We start from the raw sequence: 15,846 nt of genomic DNA, 5'->3' as shown, positions 1-15,846 counted from the left end.
GGATAGGTGACTTGCAGTAAGAGTAACAACTTATTGATTAGGGGTCTTACTTTGAGAGTGGCTGATCAATATTTCCATGCAAGAAATAGCTTCACTGTGCATCCTGTTGAAGGAGTTGCTCTAATGGCAAAACACTTTTTATTCTACTGTCCATCATATCATGATCTCAGGTGCCTCCTTTTTAAAAAAAATATCAGAAAACTGTCCTGATTTGTTTTGCATGTCTGATGAAGATAGACTTCAGTTCCTGTTTACACACAAAGTTTTCCAGTTTGCTCAGTTGGTGTTAAATGCTGTTCAGCAGCGTAGGAGCACACTGTATGTCTGATTTAGTTGTTGTCACTGTCAAATGTCTGAAGTGTACCACTGTGCTTTTGAATTACTTTAGGTCATTGCTGGACATGTGCAGTATTGTAACTGCTCTCTTCTTTTTATTTTTCTTCTCATGTTGTTGCTCCTATTTTGTTTTGTTTCTAAACTAAACTAAACTAAACTAAACTAAACTAAACTAAACTATAAAACAGTCACCTGACTTTTCACTTTGCCTCAATTTTACAAAGTATTTAGCACCTTTTAGCCACTTGTTTTGGATTCTGGTACTCAACCCTATTCTCATGAATCTTCCTTGCAACTTTCTTAGTTAAACCTTTGGATGGACCCCTTGAAAACAACCTGCCCTCAACACAACAATATACACCCACAGTTAGCAACTAGCAGGTCAACCTGGTGTTGCAGCCAAAACAAGACTGACTACATGTGTACCATTTGTCGAGTGGACACAAACACAACTACTAATCGAGGATAATGTTGCTGTGAATAGTTTGCTAACTGTTTTCAGCTTCTGTGTGTTATGAACTGTGTTCCTGCTGCCACCAAGTGGTCAGTTGATCAATGGATAGCATTAGGGCTACTTTCCTTGGGGCTATCACTAAATGTTGTTGGTCTAAAGTAACAAAAAGGATCTTCATCAGTCTTTCTTTTTGTACCACAAAAAGCAGCAAATCAGACTCAATGGTTTGTCCCAAAAGGGTTACAAGACCAAAGGTTCAAACTTGGTGGTCTAACTCTGGGAAAATCTGACCTCACTAATCTGTAATACTGAAATAGAAGCCAGTGCGACCTCCCAACCACCAACCTGCCAACATGAGAGCGTGGGAAAATGATTCAAAGTAATAAATTATGGTTTTAATGCCTCTTCCATCCAATTTTTCTGCATCACTCACCACTCTTCCAGTGTTTCAGAGCTTTATATATGGCCCTGGTTTTGCTGCCTCCACCTGTGATCTCCTCTGGAGGTAATGTCCGAGCCTCTGCAGTACTGTGTCTAAAGACTGACACCTCTGGGTGGGTTGTAGGAGTCAGCTCAGGCCCTCCTGTCTGAGTAAAACCCTCCAGGGCTCCCTCTGTTACCTCCTCTGTTGTCCCAGTGGTGTCAGAAGGACCCGACAAGGTGATGGATGTAAAGGTGATGGAAGGAGGAGTGGATGAAGGAGAAGAGGTGGTAGTTGTTTTAGGTTTTGGCAAGAAGAAACTCCACCACTGGGCTTGAACGGGAGAGGAGAGGAGGAAGAGGAGAGCCAGAGAGAGGCGAAGGACTCCCATCCTCTTACATGAATTCACCACCAAAAAACTACACACGTGCAAAAAGGCATAAAGGCAGGACGCGGTGCTGAGTCATGCAGAGTCCTGGAGAGTGCGTAAAAACAATCTTCAGTAATCCAGGAAATCCAGCAACAGAGGAAAATGAAGAATGACCTTTTAACTTTACTCTCTCGTTACGTCCTCTCTTTCTCAGTCCGTCTCTGTCTTTGTTTGTAACTCTCTGACATCTCTCTCTTTTCCCCTCTCCCTCTCCCTCCCCTCCTCTCTCCCTGTGTAATTACTAACTCCCCCTCCTCTAGCTTTCCACAACATAGCAGACTTGATTTTCTCTCCCTTTTTCCTCTCAGACAGGCAGATTAGAGAGTTAGTTAGCTCACCACCCCCTCCTCCTCCTCCTCCCCCTCCACCCTCTCCTCCTCCTCTACCACCTCCTCCTTCCTCTCTCTCATCTTGTGTCTTCTGCATGTTCTCTGGATCACTGTGGTCCCTAAGTCTGTCCCTGACGCCACATTTAAAGTGTGTTAATCTTACACACAGAGACACAGATTTAGGATAAGGTGCATCATTCACAGCGATTAAAGTGCAAAAGCTTTTGGTCTCACCATCCTCTGAGTCTTGTATCAATTACTTCAAAGTATTGCCCCGCCAATATTACATTTCTACTAAACACAAAAAAAGGGGTTGACCATTTTTATTTAAAGATATATATATTTATATCTTTGTATTGGACTATTCATAAGTCTCTGAGTGAGGTATATCTGTATCAAAGAACAATACATTAGGGGCACAGACTTGAGCTGGGTGGTGTCTTTATAAGGACATGAGGGCAAAGAGTTCCTCCCTCATCTCCTGTGGGATGTAAAATCTTTTTTCAGCTAACATGGAATATTCGCCCGAGTGTGGAAAAAATAATATGACAAACTAAATATAAACCTGAACAAGGTCCAAACACAGACGACAAAAGGTTAGATTTGAAGAGTAGTTTTCCTTTACAACTAACATCTCTTTCAATATAAGTACAAATTATAATAATAGTACTTTGAACAAATGAGGGAAACCAAACGGGTCAGGGATATGTTTATGGCAGCGATTTTCAGTCGAGGCATTTTACAAAGCATTTTAGCTCTCACACTCACACCCACAGTCAGTAAATAATGAAGTGCAATGCAAGGCAACATTATCCATTGCATTAATAAATGCTGAATGGACTTTTACGCCTTTCTACCACTCAAAGTGCTTCTACACTGCTTGTCACATTCACACCACATTCACTCACTGATGATAGAGGCTGCTATAGTAAGGGACTATCAGAATTATCTAATCTCATTCGTACACAGTCACACACTGCTGAACAACAGCAGGAGCAATTTGGGGTTCAGTGTCTTGCCCAAGGACACTTCAGCATTCGAGGAGCTAGGATCGAACCGCCAACCTATCAATTGATAGACGACCGACTCTACCTAAAGTGAAAGTTCAACATGTGGACAGCTGGGATTCAACGCACTGATCCTCCTACTGTAGGAGCCACATCCACCCAAACGGTATATTATTAAGATTTAGAAGACGGTGCTTTGTAACCTGGCATAAAGTTGTTTATCATCTGATAATTACCTAGCTTTCTCACTTACAACCAGGCTGTTGAATTGATTCTGACAGGTCAATACCCCATGACAACAGTGATTAATCTAATGTCTGATCTGTGGGGCACATTATTTTACCATGTCTGCTAGTGAGTGTACTTGGAAGTGACAATAAACTGATTCTGATTCTGAATTAACAAAAGTGATGAAGGACAACCTGATCAGACACATCAAGCTAGCACTTTTCACATCTGCCTGTTGACACTGTGGTAAAAACGTGCTGGCCTTGAGAGTGGGGAAATAATGACATTTAGTGGGGACAAATGTGAGAGCAGCCTGAAGAGCTGCTGGACCCCAACCATCTCTTTTTGAGAGGAGTGGAGCAACATCCTGTCCTGCACTCCATGCAACAACAGCAGAGCTACTGAGAACATCTCTAAGTTGCAATAATAGCAACAAAAGACAAGTCCACATGCACATAGGCCTTCATCAACAGCCCTTCATATCTATTAACCAATCAGTGCTTGTCAAAATAAAACCAGTGAAACTACAGTGGACTGAACCAAAGTGGTTTCACTTGGTTTATTTGAACACTTTCGTATTAAAAGGCTTATGTTTTAATAAAAGAGGCAGATAAAGGATCAGAGAGTGATGCATTATCTGGAGATGACACAACATTTGTCACCTGTCTGAAATCAGTATCATAAATGAAAAAAAATCCCCATACGGTTGAATGGAGGCTTTTATAAAGTGTGAACTTCTCTCTGCTGCAGCTCAGTGATCAGGGAGAGAGGGAGAGAGGCCCCGTGCTGCTGATGACAAAGAGATGTCTGTTCTGTTGTACGGTGTTTCTCTAAATGTTTGCTGAGGTCCAAGATGAGGTTGCTGAGTATAGGCTCTCTGGATGGAGGTGTTGTGTTTAGGTTTATAATTTGACATAAAGGAGGGTGAAGTCATACTGTGCATGTTGTGAGTGAGTCTCCAGTCTTCCAGTTTGAACTGAAGGTTAAATACAACCTGTGGCAAACTCAGCACACAACTTCAAAATACAAAGACTGTTGGATCACCAAGCTGCGAGAACCCTCCGGATCTCCTCATCCTCCAAACCATCCCACCTTTCAAAACAACGTGCCATGGCAACTGGTACCCAACAAAGGACTTCACACCTACTAGGAGCTAAGTGTAAGAATTAAGTTGTAACTTAGGCTAACGTTTGAACTTATGCACAGCTGGTGCAACAGGCTGCTGGTCTGTACTCTAAGATATGAGTTGAGTACCTGCTCATAGACTATAGGGGGTTGTATTACACTCAACATTCTGAAGGAACTCCAGATAAGAAGAAGGAAAAAATGTTGCCCAACAAACTTGCATCTTCCTGATATCTGCCAAGATGAGCAATTACGTGCTCCACACTCAAGACCAAATTTCACCAGATCCGTCTCCGGTCTATCTCTGGTCCGTCATGGCAACGGATCTGGTAGGTTTTTATTCTAGTCAATGTGTTAACTTCCACTGGATCCTCTCCATTGCATTCTGGCTGCTTCTATGATCTGGCCATAGACTGTATAAAATTTGGACGTCACCCCGTATCCGTGACGTCACCCATCTGTTTCTGAAGAGCTGTTTTGAAGCCAATCGGCTGCAGCAGCCATATTGCTTCTGTCGAGCCAGTGTGACGTAAAGAGGCGGGATTTGAGCCTCCTAGCCAACAGCTACAGTGTTCCCACAGGCAGCTGTGCCTCTCATTGGACGACTAGTAATCTCAATATCTTCGATACTGCCGCGTTAGAAAAAAAATCACCCCCCTCACAGTGAGAGCAGATTGAGAAATTAGCTATCCAGACTACACTCGTCTTTTGTATCAGGCTGTAAACATGTTTATTTCTGCTGTAAAGATCGTCTTTTTCCCATTCATGTGTATGTGACTTCCGGTACTTCCAGAGCCAGCCTCAAGCGGATCCTTTTGGATTAGATTGGACAATATTTTCAGACTGGAGGTTGCCGCTTGAATCTGGCACGCCCTCCAGATCAGATACGCAAGACTTCTATTTTTGCCGGATGCCGGAGCACGACGCATCAATCTCAACAGAGCAGATGGAGCAAGACAGGAAGTCAGGCACCAAAACAGAATAAAAACATGCGGTTAATTTTCAGAATAAAACACTCGATTGTTTTTAACTTAACTATGACAACAAAATGTAATTTAGAGCGGAGCCAGGCCTGGAGTCAACAGGTCAGAGGTTTTCAGAAGACCGTAAAAACAACATGGATGAGGAGAGGAGGAGGATAATCCTTGATTCAGTGATTGCCGCAGGAAAACCACGGTCACATGACTCCAGCTGTCTGGCAGTCCTGCTCTGTGTTGCGTTCCAAAAGTGCAACCGGTGGGCGTTGACGGATGAGAGAGCACGGAGCCGGACCACAGCGCATCGGAGACAGACCGGACACGGATCCGGTGGAAGTCCTGTGTCACAGTTGTATTCTTCTTTTCAAAGACAACAGATTGGACATCAAAAGTGGAGATATCACATCTCCATTATCATCACTCATGTTGATTGATCGGTCTTCGTCAGGGACAAACGGCTCATGCCTCTCATTATTTGATAGAACATCTCACACTGCATCACAAGTTCTCGCCTTGCTGTTTGAAATTCAGTGTAGTGAAATAAAACCACCACAGAGATTCAATCAGAGTGTCTCACTCATTAAAGGTGCAACACGTTATCCACATGGACTTGATTATTGTGTTTGTGCATCCTGAGCTGAGTAAGGTAGTGTGAGAGGAAGCTAACAGCAGAGTGAATGATGGTACTAACACTGATTGATAAATGTTGCAGTCCCACTTCTTAAGAGAAAACCTGAGCTGCTCAGACCTCACTACCACAGACAGTTGTGGGAGAAAAGATGTGAGATGGTCTCTCTAATGGAGCAGATGATAGGTTTAGGATTTAAAGAGGGGTTGAGGGAGGAAACCCCCCAGGGAGAGAAGCTTGATTAGTCATGGATTAGCTCGGGTTGAGGGGGTGTGGAATGGGATGGGGTGGAGGGGGTGAGGAAGGAGACCCTCTATGTCATGCTAACACACCTATACACATAAGTGCACAAACACACACACACACACGCATCATCTATTCTATAAACTTTAAGATCAGTCTTTTACCCTTCCTATAACCAGTGACCCTTCTCTGGCCCTGTTCAGAGGCCCTTTTCTCACACCTTTAAAACAGTATTTATTAGCTTTTGATCACTTGAGAGTAACTGGACAAGTTATTAACACACTATTATTAACACATCATCACCTCATAAAGCTGTCATTGAAAGTTAAAGTTACATGTCTGGCTCTGTATGTTGATCCATAAGTGGTGCGCAGTGGATATGTCTGGATTTAGTCTGAGCTAAAGGTACTTCCTGCTTCAGCTTGAAATGCAGTTCTTCTTTGACATATGTGGCTTAAGTAACACAGAAGATCTGATCATAACAGACTAACTTCATTTAATAACCATTTGTGTTGCATACTGGATTATGATTGGTCAAAACCTCATAACAGCTGTGATGAATTCAAAACAGCAAAAGTGATGTGAGGGCAAAATACATGAACATAGAAGAGTACTGCAAGTTTCACTTCTGCCTGTTGACACTGTAGCAAACATATTAGTGTACATTGTTTACCAGCTCTCTTGCTGATCTTCTGGCTGTTTAAGATGCTTGATTCGGATTGGTTAAAACCCCTTGACAACCCCTTGACAATGGTTATTAACTTTCATTAACACAAGCAACGCCATAGGCAAACTGCTCATACGTCAAATCAATAAGTGGAAAAGAGTTCCATGAGTTCCATACTAATTCAGCAGGCTAACAACATGGATGCTTTCATACTGGATCCTGTCCAGCATTATTACTAATGGCAGCGAAGCAGGTGAGAGCAACTTCAGGTTACCAGTGGCTACACAGAAACTGAAATACCGAGCGGTGGTGATGATAGCAGCAGGGTTCAAAGTTGTGACTTTGCTTCATTTATTTTCAAAGGTGTCAACCCAAGACCCCTAGCGGAGGGGACTTGTCCACCCTAAAGGGGTTCTGTTTCCCATGACTATCTGCCAATCATTCATTATCCCTTACATGTCATTCTAAATTGGTCAAAATTGTGTCAGAAACCACAAAACACTCACAAAAAACCCCACAAAAACTAGTCTCTGTCTTAGAGTCAGAAATAATACCAATTAGCAGGCACTGTTGTCAGAGCAGTCTGAGGAGGATCCCAACCAATGAGGGGCAGTGGAAGTAGCAACAGTGTTCAGTTTGATGTAGCTTTGTCCAGCAGGGAGGCTGATAAGAATCTGTAATCATGCACGCATTACATACTGTGGAATAAAAATAACTTGATCAATAAATTCATCTTTGAATCAACATTTAGTGTCATGTTTTCATGTCTTCAGTTGATATCTGGGTAATAAGTGGGATACTGTATGAACAGGTGGTTATGTTGAATTAGAATCTTGAGAGTTAAATGGTCCTGCTCACCGTGTCAGGATTATAATGCAAAGCCACTCATTCACACTGGCAATACATTATTCCTTGCAGAGTGAAGTTCAGGTAGGTAAAGTTTATAATAAATGTGAAGTTTCTGTAACTTCTTTGTCTGTTTCCGTTACTAAATAAAGATTAATACAAGAATACAGCTCTCTTTAAGAAGTGTTCATCTTTGGCAACGCCAGTTAATATTTTGTAATAGCATAGTTTGTCATTTATCAGATTAGTCAGCGTAATTCATGTGAGATAAATTGTCATGAAGAGTGTTGAACCAGATTAACCCAGAAAGCTTTTAATGCTAGTCTGCAGTCAGAGTAATACCAGAATGTCAGGGTCAGAAAATCCATAAAGGTTACTCAACCATTACTGACATGAATATGATTGTATTGTTTTTCAGGATATCAAAATACAAATACAAGAATGAAGAAGATGCATGATAATAAAGTGTGTTTACTTCTATGTGTCGCAGCAGAGAGAAGCTGCCACATTCTTATGAGTATTTTCTGCGCCCTCTTTTTGGTATACATGGTGACCCCGTTTTGGGCCTCTGGATTCCAGGAAGAGTCACCCTTTCACCCCTCACCTCTCTCTAACGTCCCTGCTCTACCTAGCAACCGCCCAAACAATAAAGTCTTAATTGGTTTACTGTCACAGCAAATCACATGGAGATCCTCTGAATTTATTCACAAACATTTTCAGAGGGGAGAGACAAGACAGGGAATCACAGGACAGCAGACTTGACCATGCGTCACTGAGCCTCAGACTGTCTGAACTTTTAATCTGTTTTAATCTGTTTTTTATGATTTTTACTCTGTCACATTATTATCTGGAACATGCTCTGCAGACAAGTTAAATGGTATCCAAATAGTTAATTAAATAGTCAGTGTATTTATGCAGAAATATAAATGCATATCAGATTATTACTTAGTTTGTGAGTTACTAAAGAATCTACAGAAAAGAAGAGACAACAGGAAGACACGAGCAGATAAACAAAAGGCAATGAGAAAAGGACCTGTTCAACATGGACTGTACAAACAAGAACTCTGGCACCACCTTGTGGTCAAAAAGGGAAGTTCAGCCAAAATAGCCTGATGGTATAACCTCAGTCTCATTGCCTCACAGTAAAACAAACCACCAAATCAAAGGTTGTTATAAACAGGACATCGACACCAAATCTTACCAATATCCATGAAGGGAAAACATTCAAGTACAAGGCTGTTTAGTTTTTTTTTTTTTTTCATTTGTATTGAATAAAATGCAGGTGTGCTAGCTGTGTTTACTCATGTTACTATAATAGACCAGCTCTTTTGTTTACTGTTCTTTTTAAAGTTTTTAAAATCAAAGTATCTTCTGTAGGATTGCGCTTTGCATTGCATCCATTGCTGAGTGAAAGAAAAAAGTGTAAAGCAAACACGACACAGGCTCTTCATCAACTGACGGCTGCAAGCTGATTGGCTGACTACTACCGCCTGACAGTCAGATGAGCCAACATGTAGCAGAGGAGGGGAACACGCACACTCCTTCTGAAATCACACCAAGGAAAAGTAATTTATAGCTGAAAAAGCATTCACAGGTTCATTCTTTACAACTCAATAACTCATCAGAGTGCCTTTAAAAAAATTCCCTTCTTGTCACTTATGATGGAGAAGAGAAATATTCAACAACTTCAACATGGATAGGTGTTGTGTCAAAAAAATCCCCTCCTGTTGGTTATACTTTCACAAGGAGGATATGCTTTGACATGATTTGGGGGTCATATCTTACTTTTAAAAAGCCCTCCACTCCTCAGTTAAAAGTACATTTTAGATAAAGTACTTTTTTTGTACTGGTGTACATAAAAAGACTGATAGTTTTGCTTCTACTTAAATTTCATTAAAGTAACTGTACTTCTACTTGAGAGGAATATTTAATAGCCCTGATAAAATTAAGTTCAATACATAAAAGATTACTCTTTAAACAGAAAATCTAAATTACTAGTTAGAAAATCAACACCAACATAATATAGAATCTCAAACTAAGTGTAATGCTGATTTTAGAGGGTCTAAATATGCTAGCAAAATACCAGATATGAGAATGACTTAGTACAACCATTATAATGCATAACAACCAACCTGAGTCAGCTGCTTTACCTTAACATTACATGTTGTGTCTGCAAGTTTTAAGAACAGCATAGACGTCTAAATAAAAGCATTGAAAAGATGAAACAGTGATGTGAAAGGGTTGAAAAGTCCAGCATCTGCCACCAAACTGTTCATGTAAATGCAAGCCAACAGACAATAAGACTATAACCTTCAGTTTTATGTGCTATTTAAAACACACAACATGATAGGTAGGGTTGATGGAGAAGTGCTTGAGCTTGTTATAGATATAAATGGACTTTAAACGACCCCCTCGTCACAGGCCTGAAAATAAATCAATTGTTAAAAGACCTGAAGGATTTATCAAAACAAGGAATCTGAGCCAAATTAAAAATCAGATCAATACATGAAAAAAACAATACTTCTGATAGTCTACTGATTCACTTCAGACTGTTTTCATCCTCCGGTGTTTAAAGGTCCTACGTGTGTGTTTGAGTGTACACATTGGTCCACTCTGCCAATTAGAGCGAAAGAGCTTTGGCACACTGGCTGACGCTTGTGTGCCAAATTAACACAAACCCCATTTATGAGGCACTACAGATACTTCAAATGTTTTAAAAATGATCCCCCCAATCCTCTTTGCTGTCTTATTTTCAAACAAATGCCTCAAAAAAACATAGATTTATTAAAGCTCATTAAAGTCAAGTCCAGCTCATCAAACATAAGATCATCTGTGGTGCACAGATGAACTCTTTTCACTTTCTCTCCTTTCTGCATGTGTAACCAGGCAGTTTATTTCACTACTTCCTCGTTGGGTTTGATTGGCACATCCTCTCCACCAACCCTGAAGTAGAAACCTGGGTGGGCGGGAACAAAGGTCAACAGAGACGACCTGTTCTCAGGTAATGGTATCCCACACAAGCACATTTTCAGACACTCACACACGCTCACACTGTAGCTACGAGGCGAGTCATCAATGAAGCCTGTGTTGCAAAGCTGTTTTTCTCATGCACCTCACCCTCCCCCCTTTCTCTCTTCCTCACCCCTCATCCGCTCCTCCTCCTCCTCCTCCTCCTCCTCCTACGACGTGTTTTCATTTCATATTTGTAGGCCAAGTTCAGTCAGGAAAGGTTGGAGGATATTTACAAGCTCTTTTTAGAAAGAGCAGCAAAGAGAGGCTGTGCTGCCCTTAAACGACAACGTTATCGTCATGTGGAGCAGTGTGTTATTACTCACTTTAAGTCTAACTGGGGCAAAAAGGCCACTTATGGGCATGAACAACATGACTAATAAAGACGGTACACTGACCAAAAACAGGATGAGGTCTGTTATTTCACTGCTACGTGATAAAGTCTGCAGAAACCAGCTGTGATGTTTTACACTGACGCTCAAGGAAAAATGGTGGCTAGAAGGAGAAGCAGTGGTGTATTGGAGGGGGGCCTCGTCTGCAAATATTCAGCCCTCTTTGGTGCCCCTGTAGTAGATAAAACTGTATAAAATGCTCTCTCAGGGCTCTTCCAATGAATAAAACTTGATAAAGACACCTGTCAGTAATTCAATTATTAATTGTTTGGTTGCTGTTCATTGTTTGTAAGGTAAGTTCAATGGCCTAGTCATGAAATGTTGTTTGTGTGTTAAAATCTGCCTTTGGCTTTTTTGCACCATCTGCATGAAACTCCCTTCAAAACTAATAATTAAAAATGAATGCATTTGTTTCTTTTAGTCATTTTAAATTATTAGTTTTAAACTTTTTAACCTCTGATTGCACCTGTTTTAACTGCCTTTGTGTTAACATTGCCTTTCAATGGTTTAAACATTACTTTTTAATTGTTGCCTTTTTTAAACTGATCATTGTTATTTTAAGGTTTCATCTTTTATTTGTTTGTCATGCATTGCAGCGGGACCTTTTCTGAAGGAATGGTCACAGATTCTGTGTTTCTTGTTGTTTTATTTGTCAGTATGTCGACGTGTGTCTTGGTACACAGCTACAGCTACAACATCTAGCTATGTAGCTATGCTAACTAGTGCTAGCACTTATCCATGACAAATAAAAATCATCCACTAGATCTTCAAATCTGCAGATGTGGGGAGTAAAACCGACCTTTGTGTTTATTAAGACAGCCTACAACTAGCATGCCTCCCTCCTAAGCTCCTTGTTAGCACACGTGTGCAGGTAATGAAAAACGGAGGGGGTATTCAGTATTATTTTATACAGTCTATGGGCTGAACAAGCTCCGAGCTCTGACTCCGTGACAGACCGGATATTGTTGTGACGTAACAAAAACACGGAAGTCTGAAACGGCTCGTTTCACACACATTTACAGAAAGGTGGAGAAATCAGAACAGGGGCAGAATGGATTTTTTTCATTCTCGGGGGGTTTGTAGACATGCCAGGGACACATATTTCAGGTAGAGAACCATTAAAAAGTCCATTTTGCATGATATGTCACCTTTAATGTTTCTTTTATATGCTTGACGTCATTGTAAATGAGGGCTTCGTTCTCATTGATTTTTGAGTTTAAACAAAGATAATTAAAATCAGTCAATCATTAAAATTTGTTGCATAAGTACTGTATTTACCCACATGCAGGGCATAAAGTGTTAGATGCTCAGAAATTCCTTGTGGGAGTACCACAGACACCCTCTTATAACTTGTGCCACAGAATGTTTCAGTGAACCCTATGCTCTGGCTAATATGGGTTAATATCTATTCTAATTATGTGACCTCTAGGCTTCCTGCTGCCTTTTTTTGACAGGCTACAACCAGGTCTATGCAACTACCTGTGGTCTTAAAATGCTGCTCAAGGCAGATCTTCATTAATATGTGCACTGGTGCAACATGGCAAACAGCAGCTGCCCTTTTTAACCCTGCGCCTCAAAAAAACATTTTCTATGCTGACTTTTTTACAGAACAAAACAAAACAAAGAGTGAGGAGCGCTGATGGCCTAGTGGTCTAAGCGCACCCCATATACAGAGGCTATAGCCCTCGTTGCAGAGGCCGCAGGTTTGATTCCAGCCTCGACCATTTACTATTCTCCCCCTCTCTCTTCTCCCTACATACTTCTTAAAAGTAAAAAACTCTTTTCCTAAATATATATCTGATGTTTTCCTTTATTTTGCATTTTGTCCAACAAAAGTTTGTGGCATTTGCTCAAACAGAGATCTTATTTTTCCACACTTGTAATTTAAAGCTACATCACTGAGGGGCAGCAGCAGCAGCAGCGTCTCCTCTCTGAGCCTCTGGTCTCTCTCAGTGCTGATTGAATTAGAGGGACGGGACCTTTCTGTCCGTCTGATTCAATCCTCTTTGTGTCCAGGTCGGCAGGTGGGAGACATAAAAATGCCTGGAATGTCAGGGATGATGTTAGACGTGTGTGTGCGCAGACACAGCGACACACACACACGTACACACACAGACGTCTCGTACAAAAATGCACACGCAGATTTTTCACACTCTTTGAACTCAACCTCCAACCTCTGTGAGGACAAAGGAGCTACCTGCAGGGCAAAGAGGCGGAGCGACCTGAGAGTGAGGTACAATCTATCAGACTCCATCAGTTCTCCTCTGAGTAACACAAACAACAGATTCATCAGCTCAAAATATGAAATCGGATGTGAGGAAAATTAAGTGAACCATGTAACCCTGGCTGTAGGAATTTCTAAATATGAAACACCTCCACACAGGAGCTGTGTTTAACATCACTATTGTTATCCCTGTTATTTCAGAAGTAGTCTGGGGATATAGAACGAGGGATGCCAAATGAAATGTTGAGTGACAACCTCATTTTAAGCTTGGGAAAAGTAGGGGTGGATAAAAAAAAAAAAGGAAAGGGAGAGACAAGAAGAAAAGAAGCAGACACAGACTTCTTTTAGCTCAAAGAGCCAGAAAAGAAAAGATAATCAGAGAAGAAAGGAAAACAGGAGATAATTGGGAGTCGGAGAGGTTATCAGAGGGAGAGTGTGACCTGAGGGCAGGATTAACCCACGCAACTGACCTGCCTGCACACACCTTAACACACCAAGACACACAGAGAGGCACCATATAAGACTTTAAGAAGGAAATGTGTGTGCACAAATTCATACACACACTTGTCAAAGTGTGTGTATGTGTTTCCCTCTGTCAGTCAAAGCGCCTGTTTAAAACTAATGGGGCATAAGACTTTAGATTACATTGTGCTGAAGGATGAGTGATGTTTCACTTTTGCAAGCTTGAGCCCTGAAATAAAGAAAATAAAAACCAGACATGACCCTGCTGATGATGGACAACAACGTTAAAAACGACTAGAGGCCATGTAGACGTTTCATCTGCATGTTGGACAACAGAACAGGAAGTTTATGGAAGATACTTTGACAGCATGGCAAACCATCACACCTCATACAGGAAGAAGTTTCACTATAGCAACCTATTTAAAAATATAATACAAAGAGATTTCATTACAACACAAGACGCCATTTAATCCAAAAAGTGCCCACTTTTTTTCATGGCAAACCACAAAAATAAGGTAGCAATACATCCTAAATGTTAAAGGTTAAGTGTATATAGTATGTAGCACCAATTCTCAAAGTAACAGTCCATTCACACAGTCCATAAAGTAAATGGTAAATGGGCTCTTTCTCTCGTCTTCTGACCACTTAAGGTACCTTTACATTACAGGTCACATTCATCCATTCATACAACATTCATACACTGATGGCAGAGGCTGCTGTGTAAAGAGTCTATCAGTTTTAACTAATTCCATTCACACATAGATTCAACAGCCACCGGGGGCAGTTTGGGGCTAAGTGTCTTGCCTAGGGACTCTTCAGCATGTGGAAAGCAAGACCTGGGATCGAACCCCCGACCTTCTGATTGAGAGATGACTCACTCTACCATAGCAGCCCTACAAGTGTTATCTAAAGACACCTTATAAAAAGAGCAGGTTTTGACCAGACTTTATCGTTCATTTTTAAAGACCCAACATTAATCCAACATGAGCACTTTCCAGTTACAGTGGTAAGAACAATGTCTTTTAAACAGGCAGAAACCTGGAGCACAACCAGACTAATGTTGAACAGCCACCTGCACATCTTGTTAATAACGATTATAACTTGTGATTTATTCATTACTTGGGCATGCTTTAACAGTGGTCCAAACAAAAGATTAAAGGCTGGTCAAAGGGGGGTTCAATGAGTATAGAAGTACAGGAAAAATGTAAATATAACACACTAATTTACTCCTGTAGCCTCAAACAATCCAACACGCCTGACCAATAGTCTCCCTCTTTAGGTCTAGATTGTTTATCCTGATCACACAAAGTTATCAAATTTGACCAACAAGACCTTGTAATAACATACTGATGTTATCTAAGCACAAACTACTCAAAAGGAATGTTCAAAATAACAAGAGCCCATCCAAAACCAGTGATCTAATTACATAATTCTTCAGCATGTCCATAAAAACACAAATAATACTGTGCACATTTTTTTGCAGGAAGGCCTTACATTTACATTTTAAAGGTGACATATCATGCAAAATCGACTTTTTAATGGTTCTCTACCTGAAATATGTGTCCCTACGAGCCGTTTCAGACTTCTGTGTTTTTGTTACGTCACAACAATATCCGGTCTGTAACAGGAAGTCAGAGCTCGGAGCTTGTTCAGCCCATAGACTGTTTAAAATACAACTCAACCCCTCCTCTGTTTTTCATTCCCTGCACACGTATGCTAACAAGGAGCTTAGGAGGGAGGCATGCTAGTTGTAGGCTGTCTTAATAAACACAAAGGTCGGTTTTACTCCCCACGTCTGCAGATTTGAAGATCTAGTGGATGATTTTTATTTTCCATGGAAAAGTGCTAGCGCTAGTTAGCATAGCCACATAGCTACATGTCGTAGCTGTAGCTGTAGCTGTAGCTGTAGCTGTAGCTGTAGCTGTAGCTGTAGCTGTAGCTGTGTACCAAGACACACGTCGACATCCTGCTGCCTTTCTGGCAGAGGTCGGTTTTACTCCCCACGTCTGCAGATTTGAAGATCTAGTGGATGATTTTTATTTTTCATAGAAAAGTGCTAGCGCTAATT

General features: G+C 41.0%; 1 protein-coding gene across 6 annotated transcripts in view; it reads right to left on the bottom strand.

Moving 5' to 3' along the window:
- col15a1b (collagen, type XV, alpha 1b) overlaps window positions 1-15,846 on the bottom strand; it is a 62,754-nt gene that overhangs the window by 33,575 nt on the left and 13,333 nt on the right. For 4 of the 6 annotated variants that reach the window (XM_034703542.1, XM_034703544.1, XM_034703543.1 and 1 more), the window contains exon 1: window positions 1,224-1,805. The exons of the other annotated variants lie outside the window; for them this stretch is intronic. In XM_034703542.1, coding sequence (XP_034559433.1) covers window positions 1,224-1,602 — 379 coding nt within the window. In that variant the 5' untranslated portion in view covers window positions 1,603-1,805. Of the gene's footprint in view, window positions 1-1,223; window positions 1,806-15,846 lie in introns of those variants that run through there. 6 annotated transcript variants of the gene reach the window in all.

The sequence above is a fragment of the Notolabrus celidotus genome, chromosome 15, assembly GCF_009762535.1.
Source record: "Notolabrus celidotus isolate fNotCel1 chromosome 15, fNotCel1.pri, whole genome shotgun sequence".
Taxonomy (NCBI): Eukaryota; Metazoa; Chordata; class Actinopteri; order Labriformes; family Labridae; genus Notolabrus; species Notolabrus celidotus.
This window is presented reverse-complemented; position numbering and strand designations above follow the sequence as displayed.